The 23,214-nt window shown below is 40.0% G+C and overlaps 2 protein-coding genes across 4 annotated transcripts; both read left to right on the top strand.

The window, feature by feature from the left end:
• Positions 1–888: 888 nt before the first annotated feature.
• myzap (myocardial zonula adherens protein) lies at positions 889–16,665 on the top strand. Of its 3 annotated transcripts, none has more exons than XM_086070394.1 (14): positions 889–1,308; positions 2,746–2,826; positions 6,957–7,025; positions 9,429–9,593; positions 9,705–9,797; positions 10,839–10,952; positions 11,033–11,185; positions 12,239–12,364; positions 12,511–12,639; positions 12,703–12,797; positions 14,063–14,168; positions 14,919–15,002; positions 15,151–15,257; positions 15,358–16,665. In XM_086070394.1, exons 1-14 carry the CDS (start codon positions 1,231–1,233, stop codon positions 16,067–16,069), a joined length of 2,112 nt encoding a protein of 703 aa, XP_085926520.1. In that variant the 5' UTR covers positions 889–1,230; the 3' UTR covers positions 16,070–16,665. The 3 variants fall into 3 exon arrangements, with proteins under 3 accessions (XP_085926520.1, XP_085926521.1, XP_085926522.1); XM_086070395.1 differs by having other exon boundaries at positions 15,775–16,665; XM_086070396.1 differs by having other exon boundaries at positions 15,778–16,665.
• A 1,593-nt stretch (positions 16,666–18,258) lies between these two features.
• Positions 18,259–22,702, top strand: polr2m (RNA polymerase II subunit M). Its single transcript, XM_086071667.1, has 4 exons — positions 18,259–18,571; positions 20,054–20,566; positions 20,657–20,882; positions 22,003–22,702. Exons 1-4 carry the CDS (start codon positions 18,474–18,476, stop codon positions 22,144–22,146), a joined length of 981 nt encoding a protein of 326 aa, XP_085927793.1. The 5' UTR covers positions 18,259–18,473; the 3' UTR covers positions 22,147–22,702.
• Positions 22,703–23,214: the final 512 nt, after the last annotated feature.

Here is a 23,214-nt window from a genome sequence, read left to right on the forward strand (position 1 = left end):
AGAATTAAAGGAAGGACTTTAGGAGTTGGAACTGTTTTCACTATCACTTCCTCCACGTTACATATGTGCAGGGAGTGTCGGAAGATTGGCGAGCAGACGATTGTCTGTTGAGACATACACGTTGGAGACATTAAAAAATAATGCTACCGTCATCAATGATTCATTGCCAGTAACAGGTGCCACACTGTGTCATTTTTTGTCACTCCTGCTTGTGTTACATTATACTCAAATAGAAACATCAGTGTTTATATCCACATAAGGCACAATATCGCAAACAAACATGGCTGACCATCCACTGTCGGGATTAATAAAACTACACACATATCCAGAACTTTGATCAACACATTCATAAATAATAATTTAAAAAAGCATAGTTTTGAAACGCGAAGAATTAAGAGATTTTTGTGTCTTTGTGCTTTTTACATATGATTTGAATGAATGGACCGTTAATCTCAGTATGCAAAACATTGTCGGCTCTGATTGGCTGCTAGCAAGCAAACACATGATATAGAAGTAAACGAAATTACATTATTTCATCTAGAAAATTAAGATTAGAAAAACGTCAAAGCCGCTGTTTAAAATGCAGGAGATAACCAGTATTACAGTGTTCATTTCATTTCTTCCTTTTGGCGACGTTGTTTTGTCAGCACACGTCGTCCTGGAGTTGCAAGTTCTAGTTACATGTCATTGTATGCTGATAGTGTCAAGATTCTTTCCGGTGACTTGAGCCGCAAGGAGCTGTCACCTAGGAGCTTCACCTGCCCCGGGCCGAGTGGGAGGGTCCGGCCCGGCCCAGCCCAGCCCAGCCCAGCCCAGCCCAGCCTCCCTACCCTCCGCCCTCCGCCCTCCGCGTCGCGAAGCCTGCTCTCTCACAGAAGAGGTGAAATGTGGCCCAACAGGTCGGATGGGAGCTCAGACAGAAAGAGAGCGAGCCTAGCTGTCGAGGGACTGACCAGCTTGTCACTCAGGTGGATTGTGGTGCGCGCTGCAGGCAGGAATCGAACAATGACCTCGCTGTGCTGCTGCTGCTGCTGCTGAGTGGGAACCTGTTCGGAGAGACACACCGATCCTCACCTGACTGGACGAGAGAGGAATTTCCCTGTGGTGCCTCTGAGAGTTGGAGCACAACTCAGGAAGGAGCAGTGAGAGGAAGAGTGGGAGGAGGGTCTGCTGAGGAGGAGGAGGAGGAGGGGGACAGTGTGGAACCGTGGAGTGGACACAAGCGAAGACATGCTTCGCTACGGGCCCAGACGAACGTTTTCCAGCACCACCACCACCACTGCCGACTCGCCAGAGTCCAGCAGCGAGGTAAGTCCCAGGGAGAAGACCGTCCTCTGTGTCACAGGCCTCTTTTGGTCTTCTGTCAACTCTTCATTTTGCAAACGTCGCTGCGTCTTCGCCCCTCCCTCCTGTGTTTCGCTCGATGCATTTGGACAATGTCCCTAAAACAGGATGTGTCGCCTACAAGAAGAGGCGAGTCCAATATGTGCTGCAGGCTGGCCGTTTGTCATTATTGCAACAATGTGCTGACATAACTGGCCTGTGATGACAAATGCCTTTTACACATATTGGCGGAATGACGGGACAAAAATAAAAATCAAACCTGCAGGCATTAGAACTCATAGTCATAATGTTGGGGGAAAAAAAAGTTGTAACAGTATTTATTGCATCTTTGCATCTTAGAATTTTAATAAGAAAAGCTCTATACAAACTTGATTTAAAACCAGGGATAGGCGAGTACCGATGCCAGGTATTGTATCGGGTCGATAGCAGGCCTTCAAGATGTCGGTACTCACAATTTGTTTTACAATCAGGAACTAGAAATTGGAAAAATCGAAAATTGCCATTCATTTCATGCAATTTTAAAGAAATGTTTTATGTTGGGATATATAGGACCGTCATTTAAAAAAATGATCTGTCATTGTTTTTGTTTTGTTTTTTGTATGCATCAAAAATACTAGTGGTATCGGTATTGGTGACTACTTGTACTCAAGTTCTCGTACGAGTGTCAGTCTGAAAAAAAAGTGGTATCGAACATCCCTAATAAATGATATATTTGTCCATGATTATTAAATATGAAATTAGATTCATAGATTTTTTTTAAAGAAATCAATGCATATTTTATTTTACAAATGTAATTTAAAAATTCTTAATTTAAAAAATATATATAATAATAATAATAATAATAATAAACAATTATTATTATTATTTCTTTGCACTCCACTGCTTGATATATATAACTTTATGAATGTCATATTTGATATATTTCTGTGTATTTTTTGTTTTATATAATAATGCTAATAATAATAGGAATAATAAGTATACTACTACTACTAATAATAGTAGTAAGTATATTAACATCATTACTATTGTTGTTGTTATTTTACTGAAACGATATAAAATCAAGAGAATTAAATACAGTGCAAATATTTCACATTCCATTATAAAATCTTTACAGTTTTTTAAAGCAACAGCACTGTCTGTTATAGGATTGTAAAATTCAATTAACTGCTGCTAATATCAAGACGTACAAACAATGAAAGCACAAATTTTCAAATTTAGTGACAGGTGGCATCTCATTCGTCTCATTTCGTAACATTCTTAACAGTCACTCAGTTGTACTTGCAGAAAGGGGATAACCACGGTCGATCACTTGACAAAAGTATCGGGACATCACTGGAGTCTTTTAATTTCCTGAAATGTGAGCATTCATCACACTTTCTTTCTTGATTTTTTGCTTCTCAGAGGACAATCAGACGCCTCAGATTGACTCTCCATCCGGTAAATGACACCAACAAGGAGCACAAAACTGCAAAGCCAGATACAGTAAGTCATTTTTTCATTTTCTTCTTCTTTTATTTTTGCCATTGCTGAAATTCCTCATTTAGCCATGGCGCAATCCTGTCTTGACTGAAAAGACTTCATCAAAAATGTACTCAAGATGTCTGGTGTGCATTATGCAATCACGGCTGAAGGGCGTGTGCAATAGTGCCTACATGTGTTTCACATTCTACCAGAGTACAACTGAAGGAAGCGAGAAAGGGAGGATGTATACAAGAATGGTAAAAAATGGACATAAGAAAGGGAAAAAAGGATGGTATTAAAAGTAGGGAGAGACAGATGACGGAAAGAAGTCTGGAAGAACGTAAGCAAGGATGTAAGGAAGGACAGAAGAAAGGGAGAAAGCAAGGAATGTAACAAGGATGTTTGAAAAGAAGGATGGGGCAAGGAAGGAAGGAAGGAAAGAATCACGGATGTTTGAAAAAAGCAAGGTGAGAAGAAGGTAGGAAGGATGGAAGGAAAGAAAAAAAGAGGGATGGAAAGACAGAAGGAAGGGCAGACACAAGAAGAGTATGAAATGAAGGAAGGGTGCAACGAAGGAGAAGAATAAGACCCGCCCCCCCCCAAAAAAAAAACATTGTGAAAAGTTGACTTTGTGAATGCAGAATAGAGAAGATGCGAGATGGGTTGAGTTAACTTTACACTTCCATTTTTCTTGCCAACTGTTTGTTGTATTGAGCATTAAAATGGTGACGTGGTTGCGCACGTGAGTGAATGTGAGCGTGTGCACACGCTGCAGGCACTCGGCCGCTCTGTGGGTGTTTGCTGATGGTGACGCCGCCCGGACCGCTTTTGTTTGGCCTCAGCATGACGAGGTGCCTCGAAACGTTGTGGCGTCCTTATATTGCGTGTCTCTTCCTAACCCCGGCGTGGACGTGGCTGCGTTTTGTGAGAACTTTGCCCCGGCAGGACTGCGGCTCACACACACACACGCTGATAACACAGAGCTATAACCCGTGAGCGTGCTTCCCTTGCGGAGGGTGCGGTCCCGAGTTGGGTGCGTTTCCATTACCCTCAGTTTTGCGCAAAAGGCAAGTTACGCAAAAGCAAGCTGGTAATGGAAACACGTTTTTATTTTTTATATATTTTTTTAAACGTTGAAATCCACTCGTCCGCACCATAACACGAGTTATAACACACAAGACCAACACCAAATGCTCGAACCCGCCAGATGAGGGGAGGGAGATGTTTTTAAAGTAATAATTAAGAACTCCGGGCGTCTGTCTTCCGTAAACATCATGAGCATCTCCTACGGAACTGCGAGATCCCGCGATGACGGGATATTACGAGAATTGCGCCTCAGAAGCGAAACGCTCTTCAATGGAAACGCTGGCAAATCGAAATAGTACAATATCGCTTTTATTTTGCAAAAAAAAAAACTGTAATGGAAACGCATCTAAGGGACGATATGTTGTGAGAACAATGACAGGCGAGGAACACGTTTGGCTCCTGTGATGACGCCTATTCCGAGCCTTGAGACACATTAGTCAGACTGCATGTGTTTGACTTGAGCACAACAAAGATCACAATGTGGTTTTTATGGCTCATTAGGTGGAGATGTGTTCATGGCAGATAGCACACTGATAGTATACTCAGAAGGACTATGACACTCAATTTCAAAACTTCACAGGGAGTTAAAGGGCAAGTCAACCCAGACAAAAAAGTATTGACAATAATATGTTCTATGCAGCCCCACTTGTCTAAATATGGTATTCTGGTCAAATCCAGCAACTTTTCTCAACATCAGAAGGCGGCCATTTTACCACTTGCTGTCAAGTGAAAAGGGGAATCACAGTTGCTCAGGGAACAACCAATCACAGCTCAGCTTCAGAAAACAGGTGAGCTGTGATTGGCTGTTGCCTGAGCCACTGTGATGTCATCTTCAGTCAAAAGCAAGTGGCAAAATGGCCGCCCCCTGAGATGGATAAAAACATATATAACATATTATTGTCAAGAAACTTCCTCTTTAAAATAGACATGGTGATTCATTGAAATACACTAGCTGGTCGGATAAACTGTTGTATTTAAAAGCCCACAGAATCTCAGAAAAGTGAGTACACTCCTTACATTTTTGCTGTTATTTAATTATATTTATATCTTTTAACACTGAAAAAAATGACACTTTGACACAATAAAGTAGTAAGTTACTTTACAACAGTGTTAGTTTATTGTTCCCTCAAAAATAACGCTAAATACAGCCGTTAATGGCTAAAGCCCTGGCAACAAAAGTGAGTACACCCCTAAGTGAAAATGCCCAAATGGAGCACAGTTAGTCATTTTCCCTCCCAGTGTCATGTGAGTCGTTAGTGTCGGGTGTGAACAGTGTGTTAAATTTGGTATTGCAGCTCTCACATTCTCTCATACTGGTCATTGAAAATTCATCCGGGCACCTCATGGTAAAGTACTGCCTGGAGATCTGAAAAAAGCTGTAACATTTTTAAACACAATTAAAAAAAAGTCTAATGTAGGCCCATATGTGCAATTATTTATGGTGATAATGTTCATTTTGTTTTGTATGCGATAAATTAATAGCACCAAAATAAAAATGAATACGGAGCAAAAAAGTGATTTTGAAAAGTGAATTTATTTTTACCCCTCCAAATTCCTGGTGGCAATCTCCTTGTTTTTTATTTTATTTTTTTCTTTATTATTATTATTTTTACACATTACACATCAACTCAACTCTATTTGAAAAAAAAAAACCCCGACATGAATAATGACTCAGTTTTAAATTGCTCATGAAAGTAAAATAAAAATTGTTATTAAATAAAGGCTTAAAAAATGCAAATGTCTCTGACCTAAAATTTAAATGCAAATTAACTCTACATAGATAGTGACCCTTGGTGCGTACCACTAATCACTGATCTAGAGCAAACACCACTTTACTCTTTATTGTTCATTGCTGGCTGCATGCAGGAGGATTTCCGGCAAAGTGTGAAGCAGTGCGGCCAATGTAGATTTGCTGAAGTCCACGAGGTTATAAACGGACTTCCTTGTGTCCTCTACATGGAGGTCAAAGTTCAAATCAGACACAAGAATGCAAGAAAGCTTCATTTTGCTTAGTATGATCTTGTTATGCAATTTAAAGCACTTAGTGAGTTCTTTTTAAAGTGGTGTTTTTAAATATTCATATTTATCGTCAACTAAAAAAACGTTCTCAGCTTATTGAGTTTCCCTGTGAAAAAAAGTGGGAACTGTTCATTTTCCTCTCACCTTCTCTTCCTCTCCACCGGGATCCACAACACACCATCAAATTGTGTTTGCAGCAGCACGGCACAAAATGGACGCCAACCAAGTTATGTACGTGAGACACAGTCGCATAGTCGGAAGTCGCCTTGACTCCATTGGAATTTATTACCGCAAACGTTTTTTTTTTTCGCCCTCCAGCGGCCTTGACTGGCCGTTGTATGAAGGCCCTTTGTGTCGTGTCCTTCATGATTAAGTCGTGCGATACAGACGAACTTTTGTGAGCGCTCGACCACTCAGTAAATCGCGCTGGTGTGTAATTAATTCCAAGACCTGTATTTAAGTTGTTTGTACTTGTCAGCGCACACTCACTAACAGCCACAATATTAGGTACACCTACCCAATATGAGAGCTGCTATTTTCAGTATTATCTTTGTAAAGGCAGAAAAAAAAAAAAAAAAAAAAGCATTTCTGATTCCAAGTTTGTCCAGGTGTATCTAATGAAGGTCTCTTTCCGACAAACTCACACGGCTTCGGTTTCGGTGAAATAAAACCAAGTAAACACTGTCAAGCAGTGTGTATTTAAACACATTGCGACAGTCAGAGTTGGCATTTATTGTCGTGTTGTTGAGAGCTTTAAAGAAAAAGCCGCCAGTGGAGCTTTTCTCAGGAGTCAGGTGAAGTGTTGGAGAAATGAGGGGCTGGCTTGTGTCCATACAACAACACAGTTCTCTTTGTTCTGGTCCTCTTCATTCTTTATCTGCGCTGCATGTGAAGACTGATGCCTCCTTTGATGGACAACAGGTCCGGAATGTTAGTCGGGATTGGCAGGCAGTCGGCCTAAAACCACTCTTGTTTTCAATCATTTCAGAATTTAAACCACCATGACTCAGCATTATTTAATGCTAATATTGATGATCTCTGTACAGGATGGCTGGAAGAAGAAGAATGGGGTCATTCAAAGAGAGAGGCCGGCTGGCAGGGAGTCACCCAATCAGGTACAGTGAGCAGGCGCGCGTATACACCCACCGGCCACAGCATTAGGTACACCTGTACTATCTAATAAGAGCAAGGTATTTAAGAAATCACATCTTATGGATTCATGAGAGTCCAAACACAGCAGTGCGATGAAATACAAGTTTAATTTGTTCTACGCCCACACTTGTAACTCAAAACCCTCATATCTCAAATCATCTTTACCCATTGAAATCAATGCAAATGCCATTATTCCGTTCCAACGCCCCCCCCCCCCCTCAAAATCCAACCAAATAGTTAGTAATTGGTTTTTAAATAAGGAACATTACTCTCTTTGTACGTTATAAAAAAATATAGCTGTAATGTCATTAAATAGAATGTAAATAAGTATTCTGCATTAATTGTTGTTTTGCAAATCATTTATGCCTGTTGTTAGTACTGTGTTTTTGTATTGTATGTCAATACGTAATTTGTGTTCAAAAAACAATTGCTTAAAAGATTATGAACAATTAATCTTCAAATTTCAAATTAACATCACAATGTGCTAAAATGCAATTTATTATTATTATTATTTTTTTTTTTTACAAAGGCTGCAATTTGGTGGTGGTGGGTGCGGACAAAAAACAAAATTTTAGTCGGTTGGTAGCATATATATTTTATGTGTTTATTTAGTGTCTAGATAAGTTGAATGCGAAGTGCAGTACACATGTTTACATAATTTTTTTTTCATGAAACAGAATTTAAACACAGTGTCAAACAAACAAGATAAGAAATCAGCCAAGTAAAATTGTGAATTGTGTTGGATTTGTCTCATGTTAAAGTGCATCATTCATGTATGTAAGGTTTTTCATGTTTGCCACTTCACCAATGTTCAATGTGTGTTGCAATATAGACATGATTAGCAGAAAGACACATACTGTCGAGGTGCACCACATTTAAATATGACATATTCAATATTTGCTTTTTTACACTGCCGCAGTCTGCTTTGGGTCATCCGGCTGCCGGAGGCCCAAAAGGCACAAGAGACAGCAGCTCATGTTCGGGGTGGCAGGAACATGACACCCTCAATTCAGTGTGTTTTTTTTGTGTGTGTTTTTTTTACATCCGTTCAAAACTTCCTGTTTCCACTGTCGAGCAGCAGTGCTGCAAATATTTGATGTTGTGCACACATGTAAGCGTGAGCAACATAAAGGCCTCTTACAGTCAGTGTGCTAATGGAAAGCCGTTAGTGAATTTTGGTGATATCCAGCTAAAGGTCCATAGTACACCCTTTGTCTTTCGGAGAACAGCTAGGGCGCACTAATAGAAGAACTATGTTACTTGTATTGTTTTTTCCACCACTGCCTTCCGCTACTGAATGACATTACTGCACATTCGTGGGACGTTGGTGGACTATTACCAGACTACTACATGTTACTAGTGAGACAAAACTGTGCACTAGTTGACTACTGTTAGTACTACTAATGATGAAGTACTAGATGCTAACTAGTAAAATACATTTTTATGTCACTAATAATACCAGAAGCACGTAGCTCTCATGTAGAGTAGTTTTGACCTTGTAGTAATGTGTAGTTTTCCTACTAATATGTGAAAAGTGTGAGGATTTTTTAAAAAAAATTAGTATATGGACCTTAAACAGGGTATGAAGAATATGAAATAAGTGCTCAAACAATTTCCAATCCTGTGCAGTAGCGGAATAATAGTGTCTTACTAATAATGCTAATAAGAAACAGCAATTGACTTCTAATCTTTAAATCTAAATGTGAATTTCATTACTCATCATTTTATTAATAATTCTAGTTGTTTATTGAGACGCTAAACTTATACTTAAAAAAATGTAGCGAGTCGAATCTTGGGTCAATTTGACCCGTTATACAAAATGTCTGACTCTAAAAAATAAAATCCAAATGTCAATTTCGTTACTCATCATTTTATTAATAATTATAGTTGTTTATTGAGTCGTTAAACTTACTACTTAAAAAAAATGTAGCAGCTCGAATCTTGGGTCAATTTGACCCGTTATACAAAATGTCTGACTCTAAAAAACAAAATCTAAATGTGAATTTCATTACTCATCATTTTATTAATAATTATAGTTGTTTATTGAGACACTAAACTTATACTTAAAAAAATGTAGCGAGTCGAATCATGGGTCAATTTGACCTGTCATACAAAATGTGTACTCTAAAAAAACTAAATCTAAATGTCAATTTCGTTACTTGTAATTTTACTTGTTTATTGAGTCGTTAAACTTACTACTTTTTTGTTGTTGTTGACATAACAGGAAGGTTAATCCGAATAGTAAGGTTATGGAATAAAAGGTGAAATGGCTTAAGTGCACACACACACGCCCCCCCCACACACACACACACTGACTGTCCCAGCTGAAGGAAACCTGAAACTGAAACTGTTCTTGTCTCCCTCAGCACCTGGGTGACCTGACCAATGGGCAGCTCGATCCCTCGCTGCAGCATCACGGGCCCAAAATGTACGGCGTGGTGCAGAGTAACAACCCTGACAGGCAACAGCAAGTGATGGCGCGAGAGTGGACCGTCAGTCACCTTCATGATGAGATGAAGTACATCAGGGAGGTGAGCGGAGGACCAACGCAAAGCAGTACAACACGTTGTTGTGATATGCTCTTGTTTGGTCGTCAGATAACGGATCTTATCTGCTTGCTTTCTCTCGCTGCGCTTATTCAGGTGAGAGATTCGCTGGAGAAGGTCAGGGAGCGCATGTACGGCCAGTTTGGAGGCATGCAGCAATCTGTGCAGAAGATGTCACAGGAAATAAAAGTAAGTCGTGCGTGGATCGCTTTATGTGAGCATAAACACACTCCCTAGCCTGTATCTCATTGGCCGGCGAAGTTTTGTGAGTGCGAGTTTTCGTCAGGGTTTGTTCAAGGTCGCAAACGGTTTCAAAATTGTTCGTCTTGTCAGCAAGAAAGGCACAATTTCTTAAAACGGTTTGCCACCATTAAAACTATTGGCGAACATCTTGAACGAACCATGACGGAAACACACTACGTTCGCAAACACTTTTGCTGCTCAGTGAGACACAGGCTTCTGTTGTGAATACAACCACAATCGAAGTTATTTAAAAATAAATATAATACATATAAATATAATATAGATATCGAGCTCACCAAAGCTGCCAGTTATTGTACTTTTCCCGAAAAACACTTCATAGTCGAACAAATGAAAAATCCAATTTGATCAAAATGGTACATAGCCTCATTTATTCACTTATTTGAAGACTTATCTATATATGTTAAACTGGAGCATACACTGCTCCGTAGAGGTTTTCCTTTTTTGCTTACAATAGCTTACTTCAACTTCCAGGATCCCCCATCGTAGAATCCACATGTTTTTCTTGCTTTGCCCCAGTAAATCCATCTGTATTGTATCGTACCAGCTAGCTAGCGCTAAGCTAACCTAGCATCTCCGGTCCAAGTGACTAAACTCCACCTTTGTTTGCTGCTGTGATACCGTGAGAGGCCAACAGTGAATTAACAAAGACAAAGTCGTTGATAAACTGCTTAGATGGGCTTTATTGACTGACTCCTTAACAGTTTATTGCTTTTTAGCTGGCCAAATATTCCCACTTCCCGCTCTTATGCTCGAATGTCGTGCGTTTTCACTCGTATGCATTTCCCACAGATATGCTATACCCAAATATTCCTCTTGGGGGATGATCTATGACCCGTTCAGAAAATTCCGATTCAGCTCTACTCTCACTGTTACTGTCCACCATGTTACCGTCACCACTAACTACTCCATCGGCATCAATGAAGCGGCAAATCATTTGCTAAACGTCGACGCGTGTGTGTTTCACAGACTGCCAACTCCTGCCGCAGAAGTCTGGAGTCAGAGGTGAGGATCCGCACAGCCGCCATGGAGAGATTTGATCAGATGAACAGCTCCCTGATGTCATCCAATATCGGCCTGCAGGTAACAAAACTGTGTCCTTGCACTTGTAAAGGCATATTATGCATAGTTCTACGCTTAGAACAATTTCATTGCCCTTGCAGAAATCCCTTCTGGAGAACTGTCAGAATCGAGTGGACACGAGGGAAGAGTTTAAGACTTTGCGAAGCACTTGCGAGAAAACACAAGAACAGCTGAGAGACAAAGAGAGAGAGCTGGCCGCAGCGCATGCCGAAAACCAAACGCTCAGACTTCAGGTAGGAAGTTTGCGTGACATCACTGTGGAAGTACCTGCTCTGACACATTCATAGAAACTGTTGTCACTTGGAGCTGGTGTGACAAGTCGGCCTGCTCGGAACAGGCGATAAGAGACGTTGGACTAGTTGTGCGAGATTTTGTGAGAAAAGATTAGACTCGGAACACACACACACACACACACGTATTGTTTACATGTGTCCCGAGCAGCTCGCCACACCACATTCTGTCGTAGATATCTGGGACATAAGTACGCAGCAAATTCTGTTGTGTTAAATTGAGTTAAAAATCTAGTGTTAATTATTTGGAGTTACTGGGTGTTGATTTGGGTGTTATTTGAACACTCAAAGTGAAAAAAAAAAGAAGAAGCTCTACGTGTGGTGTTATTTGAGCGAGTCAAACTCATTGACTCCAGGCTCAGTGACCTTATACATCTGGGGCTCTTTTCTCTCTTTTGTACCTAGTGCTAGGTACTAGGTTCGAGTCCCACTGTCTCCATTTCGGTTGGAAAATACAAACTTGTCAAGAAGTAAAACTAAAACTGTGAGAAATGAACACAAAAAGGAATTACAATAACACTTTGTGTTTGAAAGTGACAACAAAAAACTGTGAGAAATTAAAACCAAAAAATGAAAGGAAATAACACTTTTAAAACACTGATAATGTGGAAAAAAAACCCCACAAATAATAAAAATAATAATAACACCATGTTTGTTGTAATGACACTCTATCAATTAGTTGTTTTTTTTACACTTTTGGAAGTGTAAATTTAACTCTGAACTGGTGAGAAGTTGAGAACTATATAAACTCAGGGAAAGTGTTAAATTTAACACTATGGGAGTTAAATTTACACTTCCGATTTTACTGTGTAGAAGGAAAAAAATCATCCAATTACAGTTAACCTATAGTAAATAGGGACAGAGCTGTCACAAGAATTATTTACATCCCAATGAAAAAAATAAATTAATCACACACTTGTATAAAGCACGTCACCATCCGCCATTATAATCAGACCACATCAGCTCTTTTTTAAATATTTTTTTATTGTTGTCCAGGTGGAATGTTCACAGGAGGCCAACAGTAAGGCCCTCATGGAGCTTTCCGTAGCGCTCGAAAGGGACTACCAGGAAAAGCTGCTGGAAGAGCAAAGGAAACACAGGGAGGAGATTGAAATACTCCAGGTCTGCGCTGTTTACTTTTTGATCAATGTGATACATCTATTGCCAATAGACACAAACCCGTGCTTCATAAGAACATGTGTTGGGAAATTTCAAACAAAAATCAGAGCAAAGCGGGTTTTTTTTTTTAAATGTATTTGCTTACACAGGCACAACTGGACGACTACATCAGACGACTAGACGAAGCAGAGATGAATATCACGATCGCAGAGGCAAAAATCGCTGAGCGGGATCTGAGGATCGGTGAACTTGAACGCCTGCTCGACTGCATGGGAATGGTAACCATTGTGGGGGGGAAAAAACATATCATATGCATGATACTGATATGACGGGTTCGACAGGAAAAGAGTCAACTCCACCAGAAACTGCAGGAATGTGAACGGCGTCTTCGCTTGTTGGACAGGAGCGATACAACAGATGGAGCTACAGCCAAAAGGTATTTGACCAATGTCCGAAAAGTGAAGACAACAAGCTGAACGTCTGATCAGTGTCCAAAGAGCAGGGTTGGGAGGGTTACTTTTCAAATGTAATCTATTACAGTTACATGTTACCTGCTTAAAAATGTAGTTAGTAATGTAATCCAAGTACCATAATATTAAAGTAATGTAACTGGATTACTTTTGGATTACTCCAATATTGAGTATGCTAATGAAAACAAAATATAAATAATTATCACCACAATATATATTCTATACAATGTGCCCCTGCTATTTGCGGGTGATAGGGACCCGGGCAGCCTATAAATAGCAAAAATCCTAGTGTAATTAAAAAGCATGTGGGCTATTGATTGATTGATTGATTGGAGGCCATATGCTGTTTTCGAACTGTTACTGAAAGAAACCACACCTCACAGTTAGATAGATAGATAGATAGATAGATAGATAGATAGATAGATAGATAGATAGATAGATAGATAGATAGATAGATAGATAGATAGATAGATAGATAGATAGATAGATAGATAGATAGATAGATAGATAGATAGATAGATAGATAGATAGATAGAAGATTTGTTTGGAAGGTGTAACTCACATTATGGTTGTAGGCTAGCGGGCTAGCTAGCAAGAAGCTACAGCGCGTAGCATGCCGCTGGACTCTCAGCTCAAACGTTCGCTCCGAGTAAGTTCCAGTGAATACCGGTCGCCATTTCCTCCTCCCGTCCGTGAAGCTTTTTCAAACTGCCCGCGTGTGGAGGACACGACTAGTCAGTTCGTTCGTTCCCACCTCCCCGACATGTAGCAACGGTCCCACTCGTGCGGGCGTGCACGCGCTCTCTCTCGCGCTCTCTCTCTCGCTCTGTCCTTCTCTTTTTCTCTCTCTCTCGTTCTGTCTTTCTCTTTCTCTCTCTCTCTCTCTCTCTCTCTCTCTCTCTCTCTCTCTCTCTCTCTCTCTCTCTCTCTCTCTCTCTCTCTGTCACACTCTTTCGCACTCTCTCTCATCATATAAATTGTAATCCTCGAAGTAATCCCCATTTTAAATAAATGTACTTATAATGTGATTACATGTTTTTTTCCTGTAACTGTAATGGAAAACAGTTACAGAAAAAAATTGCAATCTGATAATGTAAAGGCGGTACATGTATTCCGTTACTGCCCAAGCCTGCCAAAGAGGAAAGGCAATGTTTGGTAAACGACTTGTTGCGGTGAGCGCGACACCATCTCAGACCAGTTAGAGCTCACAATGACTGCTGGTGGTCCGCAGGTCCCAAGAGCTGTGGGGTGAAGCCGGAGATCTTCGAGAGAGAATCAAACACTTGAACGACATGGTCTTCTGCCAACAGCGGAAGGTCAAAGGGATGATTGAGGAGGTGAGAGGGGTCATTTCAGGTTGTGTTTTATAATCCACGAGATGAGACGAGATGAAACCCTTGTTTTCCGAGGAAAGAGACGATTCCTTTTCATTGCCCGTAAAAGTCCTGAAAATGCTGGGATATGCTTGGACAGGGTTTCAGACTGCCCCTAAAATTTGAGACATTTTTCACACTTGTGCAACCTGTAAATTTGGCTCTTTTTTTTTTTTAAATTACTGTCATTAAATATTTGTTTGCTGCTAACAAGCTGGTTATTTCAGCATGTAAAACAGACACCCTGTGTGTGACATGAGAGCAAAAACTTCCGCTGAGAAACCGACAAAACGAACACAATTATTTCACATTGTTTACTTATGACAAGGAGGAACAAGCCCACATAGCAAAATCGGCACTTAATTCAAACACCTACAAAGTTACACTTAACACTTGAAAAGTAGCTTTAATGGTCCACAGTCCACACTACATATATTTTTAAAAGAAAACTCTTTTGAAAGTGTTTTTTTTTTTTACACTGAGATGGAGTGAAAGCAAATGTGACGGTAATTGAAATTTAACACTTATCAACACTGGTCAGTGTTGATTTTACACTACACGTGTGTAGTGTTGAAATCCATCTAGTGTTGTACTTTGTCAAAACGAGTTGCATTCATTAACACTATAAATGTTAATATTAACTAAATATTTAACTCTGGTCCAGAGTAAAAAAAATAATAATAATACTAACCACCAATCCACTGGACTGGCTAGGTGCAAACACTTCGAGCTCAAGTTGCAGAGAAGGACATGTTCATCTCAGAGCTGCTGGACCGAATTGCAATGGTGGAGTGTGAGGTAAGACTCTGTGTGCGTTTGTGTGTGTAAGTGCATGTTCAACACGTGCTGGTGCGGTTAACGGTTCTTTTGGTGCTGGCGAGTAATGGATGTCGGTGTCGTCTTTGCATGAATATGACGGTCTTGTTTCTTGTTTTCTTTTTCCTAGAATAATGAATTAGAAGACAAGCTCAAGTATTTTATGTCTACACAGAGTAGTGAAGAAGAAGATTTGGACTTCGGCAAGACAGGACTAGTCTACGATCCTCTCCCAAGGTAAGAAGCGACGTTGAGTGGAGTGTTTCGTTCAAATTTTGACGGGTTTTGGCAACGAAAGCGTCGGCTTGTTTGGTTTAACGTGTGACTGTTCAAACAGAGTTGAAGAAGTGCCAGGGTGTGATGTTGAATCTCCTATTCTGCATGAATCAACTCATCTTCCTCCTATATTTGAACATTTATTTGTCATCCCTCCTCCGCCACAAATACGACCTCCGCCACCCCCCGATCCTTTCTTACCGTGCACATACGTTTCTCTACCCCCCGAACCTCCTTTGTCACCCACACAACCACCCTTACCCCCACTGCCTTCATCACCCTCGCCACCCACGTCACCCACACCACTTTCATCATCACCCACACCACCTCCATCATCACCCACACCACCTCCATCATCCCCCACACCACCTCCATCATCTCCCATCGAAGAACCAGACACACCTATCCGCCGTCCTTCCCTCTTCCTTACAACGGATTTTAATCGAAGAACGTTCAAGTATAACACGCCTCCTCCCAGCAGGATAGAGTCCAGTTTACTTCGCTACACGCCCGTTGAGTACAGCCGCTACCTAGAGGCCAACCCGAACCCAATGCCGCAGAATGAAACGTACTCCTCCACCCGAATGTCATCGGAATCCCAAAGTTACGAGAGCCGGCCCATAGACGAGGTGGACGCTGGGACAGACATTCAGATGACGTTGGATCAAGACGAAAGTTCGACCGCCTCCGGGAGAGCAAGGTCAAGGCTTCCGTACCTTGACACGCCATTCATTAAACTAATGGGAATAGCTGCAAATATCAAAGTAGAGTGATTGGAAAGGAAACATTAACCTCAGCACTTTCCCTCTGTCATTACCTTTTGTTTTACTGGCTGGAACAACTTTACCCTTCCCTACCAAAACCTTACTTTATTTTGTATGAATGACTTTACAGAAAGTCAGTTATTTATACACAAAATACAGGCCATTACAATGTCTTTTGAGGTATTAATAGTCATTTTCTTATTCCAGGTTCATTTGTGACCCACGTTTCAAGTTTTTGTACTAAGCTAGCTGCTAGCGTCTTATCAAAAGCTAGCATAAGACAAAACTGCATTGTATGTTTACTTTGATTTTGTTTCTCATTTCTTTGTCCCACTTTGTGAACATGTAATTCGAGTTGATGTTTGCACAAAGTACTATAATATAAAATCTTATTCTGTGTGTGTATATAAATCTCATATTATGAGTCATATTTGTAAATAATCTTAAGGACTATGCTTTGATTGTTTACGATAAATGTAGCCCACACTGCTCAAACGAACTGAAGAGGGAGTAAAAAAAGAAGAAGAAGGTTTTATATGTGTATTTTCTTTTCTTTTCTTTTTTTTAAATGTATATTGGCTCTATAAAAAAAAAAAAAAGAAGAATGATATTTTGTTATTTTTTACATTATGCACAATATATTTATTTACATGTAATGTGCCTTTGGGGCTGGGGAATACATATTAAAAATTATATAACATACAACTGGGCATGTTTGAGATGAAATTGGTGGTAATCATCTTTTAATCAATATGATGACCTGAAAAAAGGTGACTGCCATTTGTGAGCCACAGACACACATCAGATCACATATGAAATAATGAAATAATTAAAGACCATGCCATACAGTAGTAACCAGACCTCCTCAATTTACCAGACGATACATTAAATGTACTCAACCCTAATGTTGATATTGACTCTGATGACATTTTTTAAACTATACTCAGACCTGTGTTCTCTCTATTATTCAAAGTTTTTATTTAAATTGGACCGTAAACACAGGTAAATTGTGTATTTATCTTACATGCCTGGTAAAAGGGCTTTATACATTACTTTTGTTTATATTTTCTGAATCTGTGAATAATAATGCAAGAGTGCCCATTAAAAAAAGAAGAAGCTGTTATAGTATATAAAGCACTCGCAGGTTATTATGCTATCACTATGCCAGGGTTGGGCAACCTGCTCCATTTTACAATTTAGTCCACTGAGCATTTATATTAGGGGTCACCATCGTGGTGCCTGCAGATCAACCGCAAGGGCCACATGAGTAGCTTTGTGGGAATGCTCTAAAAATAACTCACCATTCATGGGACAATGTGATTTATTTCCAATTTTGTAGAGGCAATCATTTAAAAATGTAAACATTTATGATTTATAAAATTATTTATATTGTCACATTTATCTGTTTTCCATCTTGTTAAGTCATTGTTTTGTTCCCATTATTGTGATAAATCATGAAAATGAACGGTCTTAAAATAGATTCATATCACCCATGATTGGTAATTAAAGATAATTTGAGCAAATCAGCCATTTTAGAAGTGTGTATCAAGTGGTAGCCATTCACTTTAATCAGTACCATTACCCTTTCTTCAATTTCAAAAAGGTTGGTGACCCCAGATTTATATTATTAACAGTCCTGTGATTCAGAGGGGGTTCCCTTAAAATTGGTCAATTAAAATGTCTTTTTAAAACTGATTTATCTAATTACATTTTATATAATATAAATAATAAAATAGAAATGTGTGTAAAGTAGAACATTTTATTTTTCAATTAATTCTAAATCTAATGTGACATATTTAATAAATGCATTTTAACATATATAAAAAACCGTTTCACTTATTTTGTTCAATAATTGCTAATCACAGTAGGCCTATTTCAAGTTAAAACAGTTATAAATAATAAAATGAAAAAAATAAGCATGAATCATACTACAGTATTTAGATTTCATTGCTTGCCTACCCCTCCTTTATTCAATTCAGAGTAATAAATATTTTGAATAACAGTTCAGATGACGCCAGCGATAATAGTTATGGATTTTGAGATGTTGATGCATGTCATTCATGTCTTGAAAACGACACTGTATGATGAATGAATAAACAATAAGTGCACTGTAATCTATATCGAAAGGTAGCGTACCGTCTGGCCTGCAGAGGGCGATCGAACACACTCCCCAATCGTGTTTGAATGTATCCTTATTTTCCGCCCAAGAAGAAGAATCCTACTTTGAAACGTTCTCCCTCCGACACATGGCCCTTTTAATGGGGTTTATTTAGGTTTCTCCTACACCCAACGGCCTACAACCTCGTCATATTCATGGGTGACTATTTGTTTGGTGAGAAATGCCGCGTTGAGGAAGGTGCCGTGTCCCCGATGTTTGAGAGCGTCTGTGGCTAAGCTTGTTTAGCTCGCCAGGATGTCCGAGCGCCAGGGACAGGTGGGAGATTTGAACAAGCAGAGCAGTGAGCAGCTCCAAGAACTACTACTGCGACAGAACAACATACTCGCCGACAAGTAAGACCTGCAGTGGACTTGACATCCACACACATGATGATAGCCAGGCTGAAGGTAGTGGAGTGAAATGGATGTGGAATTCTGTTTAAACAATTCCATGATATCATCCCTCTCCATTCTCCGTATCCATGACAGTACTACAGTACTAGTATAGTCATTGTCCTCACAGTTCAGCGTACTATTTTACTAGAACGACTATGTCTTACTTTACTTAAGTTGTAACGTGTTTTTCGCTGCAGACAAGTACGACATTGTTACTACTGAGGTAAAACTTCTAGTGGTCATGTTGAAGCTACTACTACTGCGTAAAACATGCCTATTAGTTTGGCCTATAAGTTCCCTAGGAAGTTTAATTGTGTACTAGTAGGCCAAAATTGTCACTACAGCTACTTAAAAAAAAAAAAGACTTATTCTTTTGTGCGATCAGGTTGAAACAGAGACAGGATGAGCCACAGAAATGGATGTGTTGGATGTTGTGGATGTATATGGACATTTTCATGGATTAAACACCATTATTCGTCTCATGATGTAAAAAAAAAAAAAAAAAAAAACACAGGAAGAAAAGGATTGTCTATAATACCAATTCTAATTGAACCAGGAAAACCATAGATCAAACACTGGTCATGCATTTTGCAGTTTAACTTGTTGTTAGAGAGCAAGTTATTAAAAAAAACGTCCTCAAGTGTTGTTTAGAGAAGGTTTCACCTTCTGCACAGTGGGTGCAAATCACTATCCTAAAATATGCTATTCAGTCAAAGGAGATTAGAACAACCACATAACCATCCATCCACTCCTCTATCAATTTTCTCTATAGCACTTGTCTTCAGATGACTATAGGTGAGAGGTGGGTTAGCCCCTGGACATTCACATTTATGGACTATTTAATCTAGAGGCTTCAGTGAACATTTCATGCATGTTTTTGGAATGAAGGAGGAGGCTGGAATACTCATTAAAAAAAATTACACAAGCACGGGGAGAACACCAAACAGGAAGACTGAGTTTCAAATGTCATAACTCTGGCGCAGACAATAAAATTCCCTTAAACTAAAAATATAACGATGTGTTTCCACGTTGGGGAGTGTCACTGTTTTTTAGGACCACAAAACAGGTTGGTCTCGCAATTAAACGCAGACAGGTGTTGCCGCACTTGGCAGCCTGCTGTGCAATAAAATGATCCAGAGTCCGACAAAATGCGACAATACGTTCTCATAAAATAATTTCAAAATACCTGTCCGGCAGCACCTGTTGTTCATTTTAAATATGTAAGAATGCATTGACATAATTTAAATTCTATACAATTTTAGTCTTCCAACCAGTGTTGAAGGGTTATCATCAGCCAGTTTAAGGGCCACAAGTGACATTATAAGGTGTACAGAGCTTAAGTATGGCGAACCCAAGTGGACAAAAAAAATACCTGACACTCACGTGCACATAATATTATTGATTTGTTTGAATATTAAGTTGTGTTTTTGTTGTTTGCAGGCGATTAATACAATCTCTTCCTGACAAGGGGAAGCGATTAAGGGACTTTGCGGAGAGGATACGCCTCGCCATTGAACGCCGTGATGAAGAGGAGAGGAAGCAGAGTTTGGTGTCAGCAGCCAGAGCAGAGTTTCAGTCCAAGTACCGGCGAGCCTTCACGGAGCAGCACCGTGCTACGCAAAGTGAAGCAGCTACATCACAACAGACTGAAACCTCGCCTGTCTGTCTTCATGGGAAGGAGGAGGAAGACGACACTGCTGAAACCATGGAGACGGCTGTCCCTGGGGCCTCCCTGAACTCTGTCAGGGCAAAAGAAGGCGACCTTGCCGAGGCCTTGGAGCGGGTCACAATCTCCACTAGCACCGATGACCATAGCAAGGATCCTGGTAAAACCACTGCAACAGACAATTACTTTCTCAGGAAGCACACACCAAAGAAGCCTCACATTGTAAACGTCCTGGAAAGGACCGAGGACTCAATGACACCCGCAAGGCCAAAATTCAAACCAAACCAGTGAGCAGATCCGATCATTCATTATTGAGACATAGCAACATATTATTAATGTCCTTCAATGACCTTGGTTGACCTTTTGCGATTTTCCAGGCTACCAACGAGAGGCGGCAACTCCCCATCTGGCTCCTCATCACCCGGCCAGTCGTCCCAAGGCTCGTCGTCTCCGCTCTCCGCGCAGGCTCGGCGGGCGCGTGACAAAAAGCACTTGGATGACATCACGGCCGCAAAGCTGCCTCCTCTCCACCACACTCCAGCCCAGCTTTTGTCTCTGCAAGAGTCTGCTGACCTCCTGACAACACAAACGAAAAAACATCAGGTGAGTCCATTTTTGCAGGCGTCACACATTTTCTCTGCGCTCTTCTTACGCAATTACAATTCATCATCTGCTACAACTAAATGAATTTTTCATACGATCTCATAAGAGAATTGAGCTTATCTGCCCTCTACCTGTCAGTGACGTGCAGTAAGGTTCATAACTGCTGAGACACAAAAATATGAATCCAAAATTGCCCAATGATGTAGTGTATTCTCTATATACCGTGTTATATTTTACAATAATACAGGAATATATTTATGATTCCATATGTACCTGTGGCGTATTTGGTATTCCACAATACAGACTGGGCAGAAGCAACGGCATGTAAATATTATGAGGAAAATTATGAAACATAAATGTAAATACTTACTCTACCACTAGTCACTTAAAATGTCACTACCAACATAAGAGGGTTTCTTAAAGGGACAGTTACCCCATAATGACAGGGTGGACAGCAAAATGGTCAATATAATTATGAAAATAGACTACATGATCAAAATGACTTGTTTGATCAAATAAAGTTTTGTGGACAGTAAAACCATGTACAACGTATTATTTTGTATTAATTAGCCACTTATTACACACACTATATTTAGCAAAGTAGTGTGTTGCAAAATTGTGTACATCCAATCAAAAAACTTTTGACAATTTTAAGAGACATGGAGGGAACATTTTAGGTTAAGAACAATGGAGAAAACGTGGTATTCAAAAATAGCATTTGCAAATATGTCCTGTTTTTAAACAAAGTGTGGCGCTGTTGACCATCTTTTGGGACCCACCAACCACTTGAGCATCGCTGCCCTAACTTGTAACTTGTAAGGTAATAAACACATTTACAGTTATTAAGTGCATATTTTTTTAAGTAAAAAAATATTTTTAGACAATAGTGAAGTAAATTTAAATAACATTTGAACATCTTGTGTGGGCAGGAAGATGTCATATCCTTCTAAGAACTCTAGGGGGCAGCATTTAACCTGCATTTAAAGAGACTGCATGTTGTTCCTAACAAAGTCGTGGACACCTGGGGACCATGTTAGCAAGTCATGACAGCCTCTTCCTCCTCGCTCTTTGCCTTGAACCTAGCGTGTCGAGCCTAGTCCTGTGTTGTGGTTCACGGCAGGAGCTGCGGGCCAAGCAGGCAGCGCAGAAACTGTCCGAGGGGTTGAAGATATCCATGGGGAACTACAATCCTGACGGCGGCCCCATGGCGGCCTACAGAGAGGTTCATGACGAAGGAGTGCAGCCCTCCTCAGAGGAAGACTGATCCTGGACGGTCAGATGGGAGAAAGACCTGCTTGTTCCTTAAAGGAGAAGTCAACCTTCAATATTTCTTGACCAGAATATGTTATATGTGACCTCACTAGTCTAAACATGACATTCTGATTAATGTTACATTTTTGGAATGTGAGTTATGCAACAAAATCCATTCATTTTTATCCATCTCCAGGGACAGCCATTTCAGCACTTGCTGTCGACTTAAGATGACATCACAATTGCTCAGGGCTCAGGCAACGACGATGTTGATTATGATGATTTTCACTCGACAACAAGTGGCAAAATGGCCGCCTTAACTCACATTTTACTAAGGCAATATGAGCAAAAAATACTGTATTTAGATTGGTGGGGCTGCATAGATAGACATATTGTCAAAAATGTTTTGGGGTTGACTTCCCCTTTAAGGGCTTTTACTCCAAGGGTATCCTTGAGAGGACGCGTTGCCTGGTGTGAACAGTCAATGTCTTAAAAACATGGCCGTTGGACTTTGAAGGACACAAACCTGGTGAATACCGGTGCTGTATTTAAAATAAACACAATTGTAATGAAAATGGTGTCTAGCGTATTCAAATACGGATCGAAATAGTTAGCATCAGAAAATTCTGGCACAACAAACAGTAAACACAAACTGTTTTCCTTGCGAGCTTTTACAACAAAAATTAACATTTGCGTGTAAGAAGTGCTGACCAGCCGGCTGCTACCAGGTCGTCCTGATTACCATATATTTATTATTTATATGTTCTATTGTACAATACATAACTGCATTAATAATTTCATACCTGTGGATGGAAAAAAAGAATAAGCAGAAGGGCACTCTTATGAAAACAGCCTTTCAAGTATTCACACTCCATTTATTTATTTATTTTTAAAAATACATTTTCTCTTTGTATTATGTTAATATAACCAAACAGCCAGGGAAATCGGTTTCTTCCTTGATAATCTAGTCAGGTTTTGATTGATAAAAAAAAAAAAAATACTGTACACACTGAAGGTAGCCTGGAAATCCAGAATCACTCGCGGCTTTGTCGGAGAGTGAGTCTGGTCAACAGTCCTATCA

The sequence above is a fragment of the Leptonotus elevatus genome, chromosome 3, assembly GCF_054856555.1.
Source record: "Leptonotus elevatus isolate MCC_2025b chromosome 3, RoL_Lele_1.0, whole genome shotgun sequence".
Taxonomy (NCBI): domain Eukaryota; kingdom Metazoa; phylum Chordata; class Actinopteri; order Syngnathiformes; family Syngnathidae; genus Leptonotus; species Leptonotus elevatus.

Bases quoted from the DNA above. Each gene is read 5' to 3' on its own strand.
- polr2m (XM_086071667.1), top strand. From the start codon at position 18,474: ATGTCCGAGCGCCAGGGACAGGTGGGAGATTTGAACAAGCAGAGCAGT. The intron at 20,567-20,656 runs GTGAGCAGATCC...GCGATTTTCCAG, and splicing joins CCAAAATTCAAACCAAACCA to GCTACCAACGAGAGGCGGCA. The intron at 20,883-22,002 runs GTGAGTCCATTT...GGTTCACGGCAG, and splicing joins CACAAACGAAAAAACATCAG to GAGCTGCGGGCCAAGCAGGC.
- myzap (XM_086070394.1), top strand. From the start codon at position 1,231: ATGCTTCGCTACGGGCCCAGACGAACGTTTTCCAGCACCACCACCACC. The intron at 9,594-9,704 runs GTGAGCGGAGGA...GCGCTTATTCAG, and splicing joins AGATGAAGTACATCAGGGAG to GTGAGAGATTCGCTGGAGAA. The intron at 14,169-14,918 runs GTGAGAGGGGTC...TGGACTGGCTAG, and splicing joins TCAAAGGGATGATTGAGGAG to GTGCAAACACTTCGAGCTCA.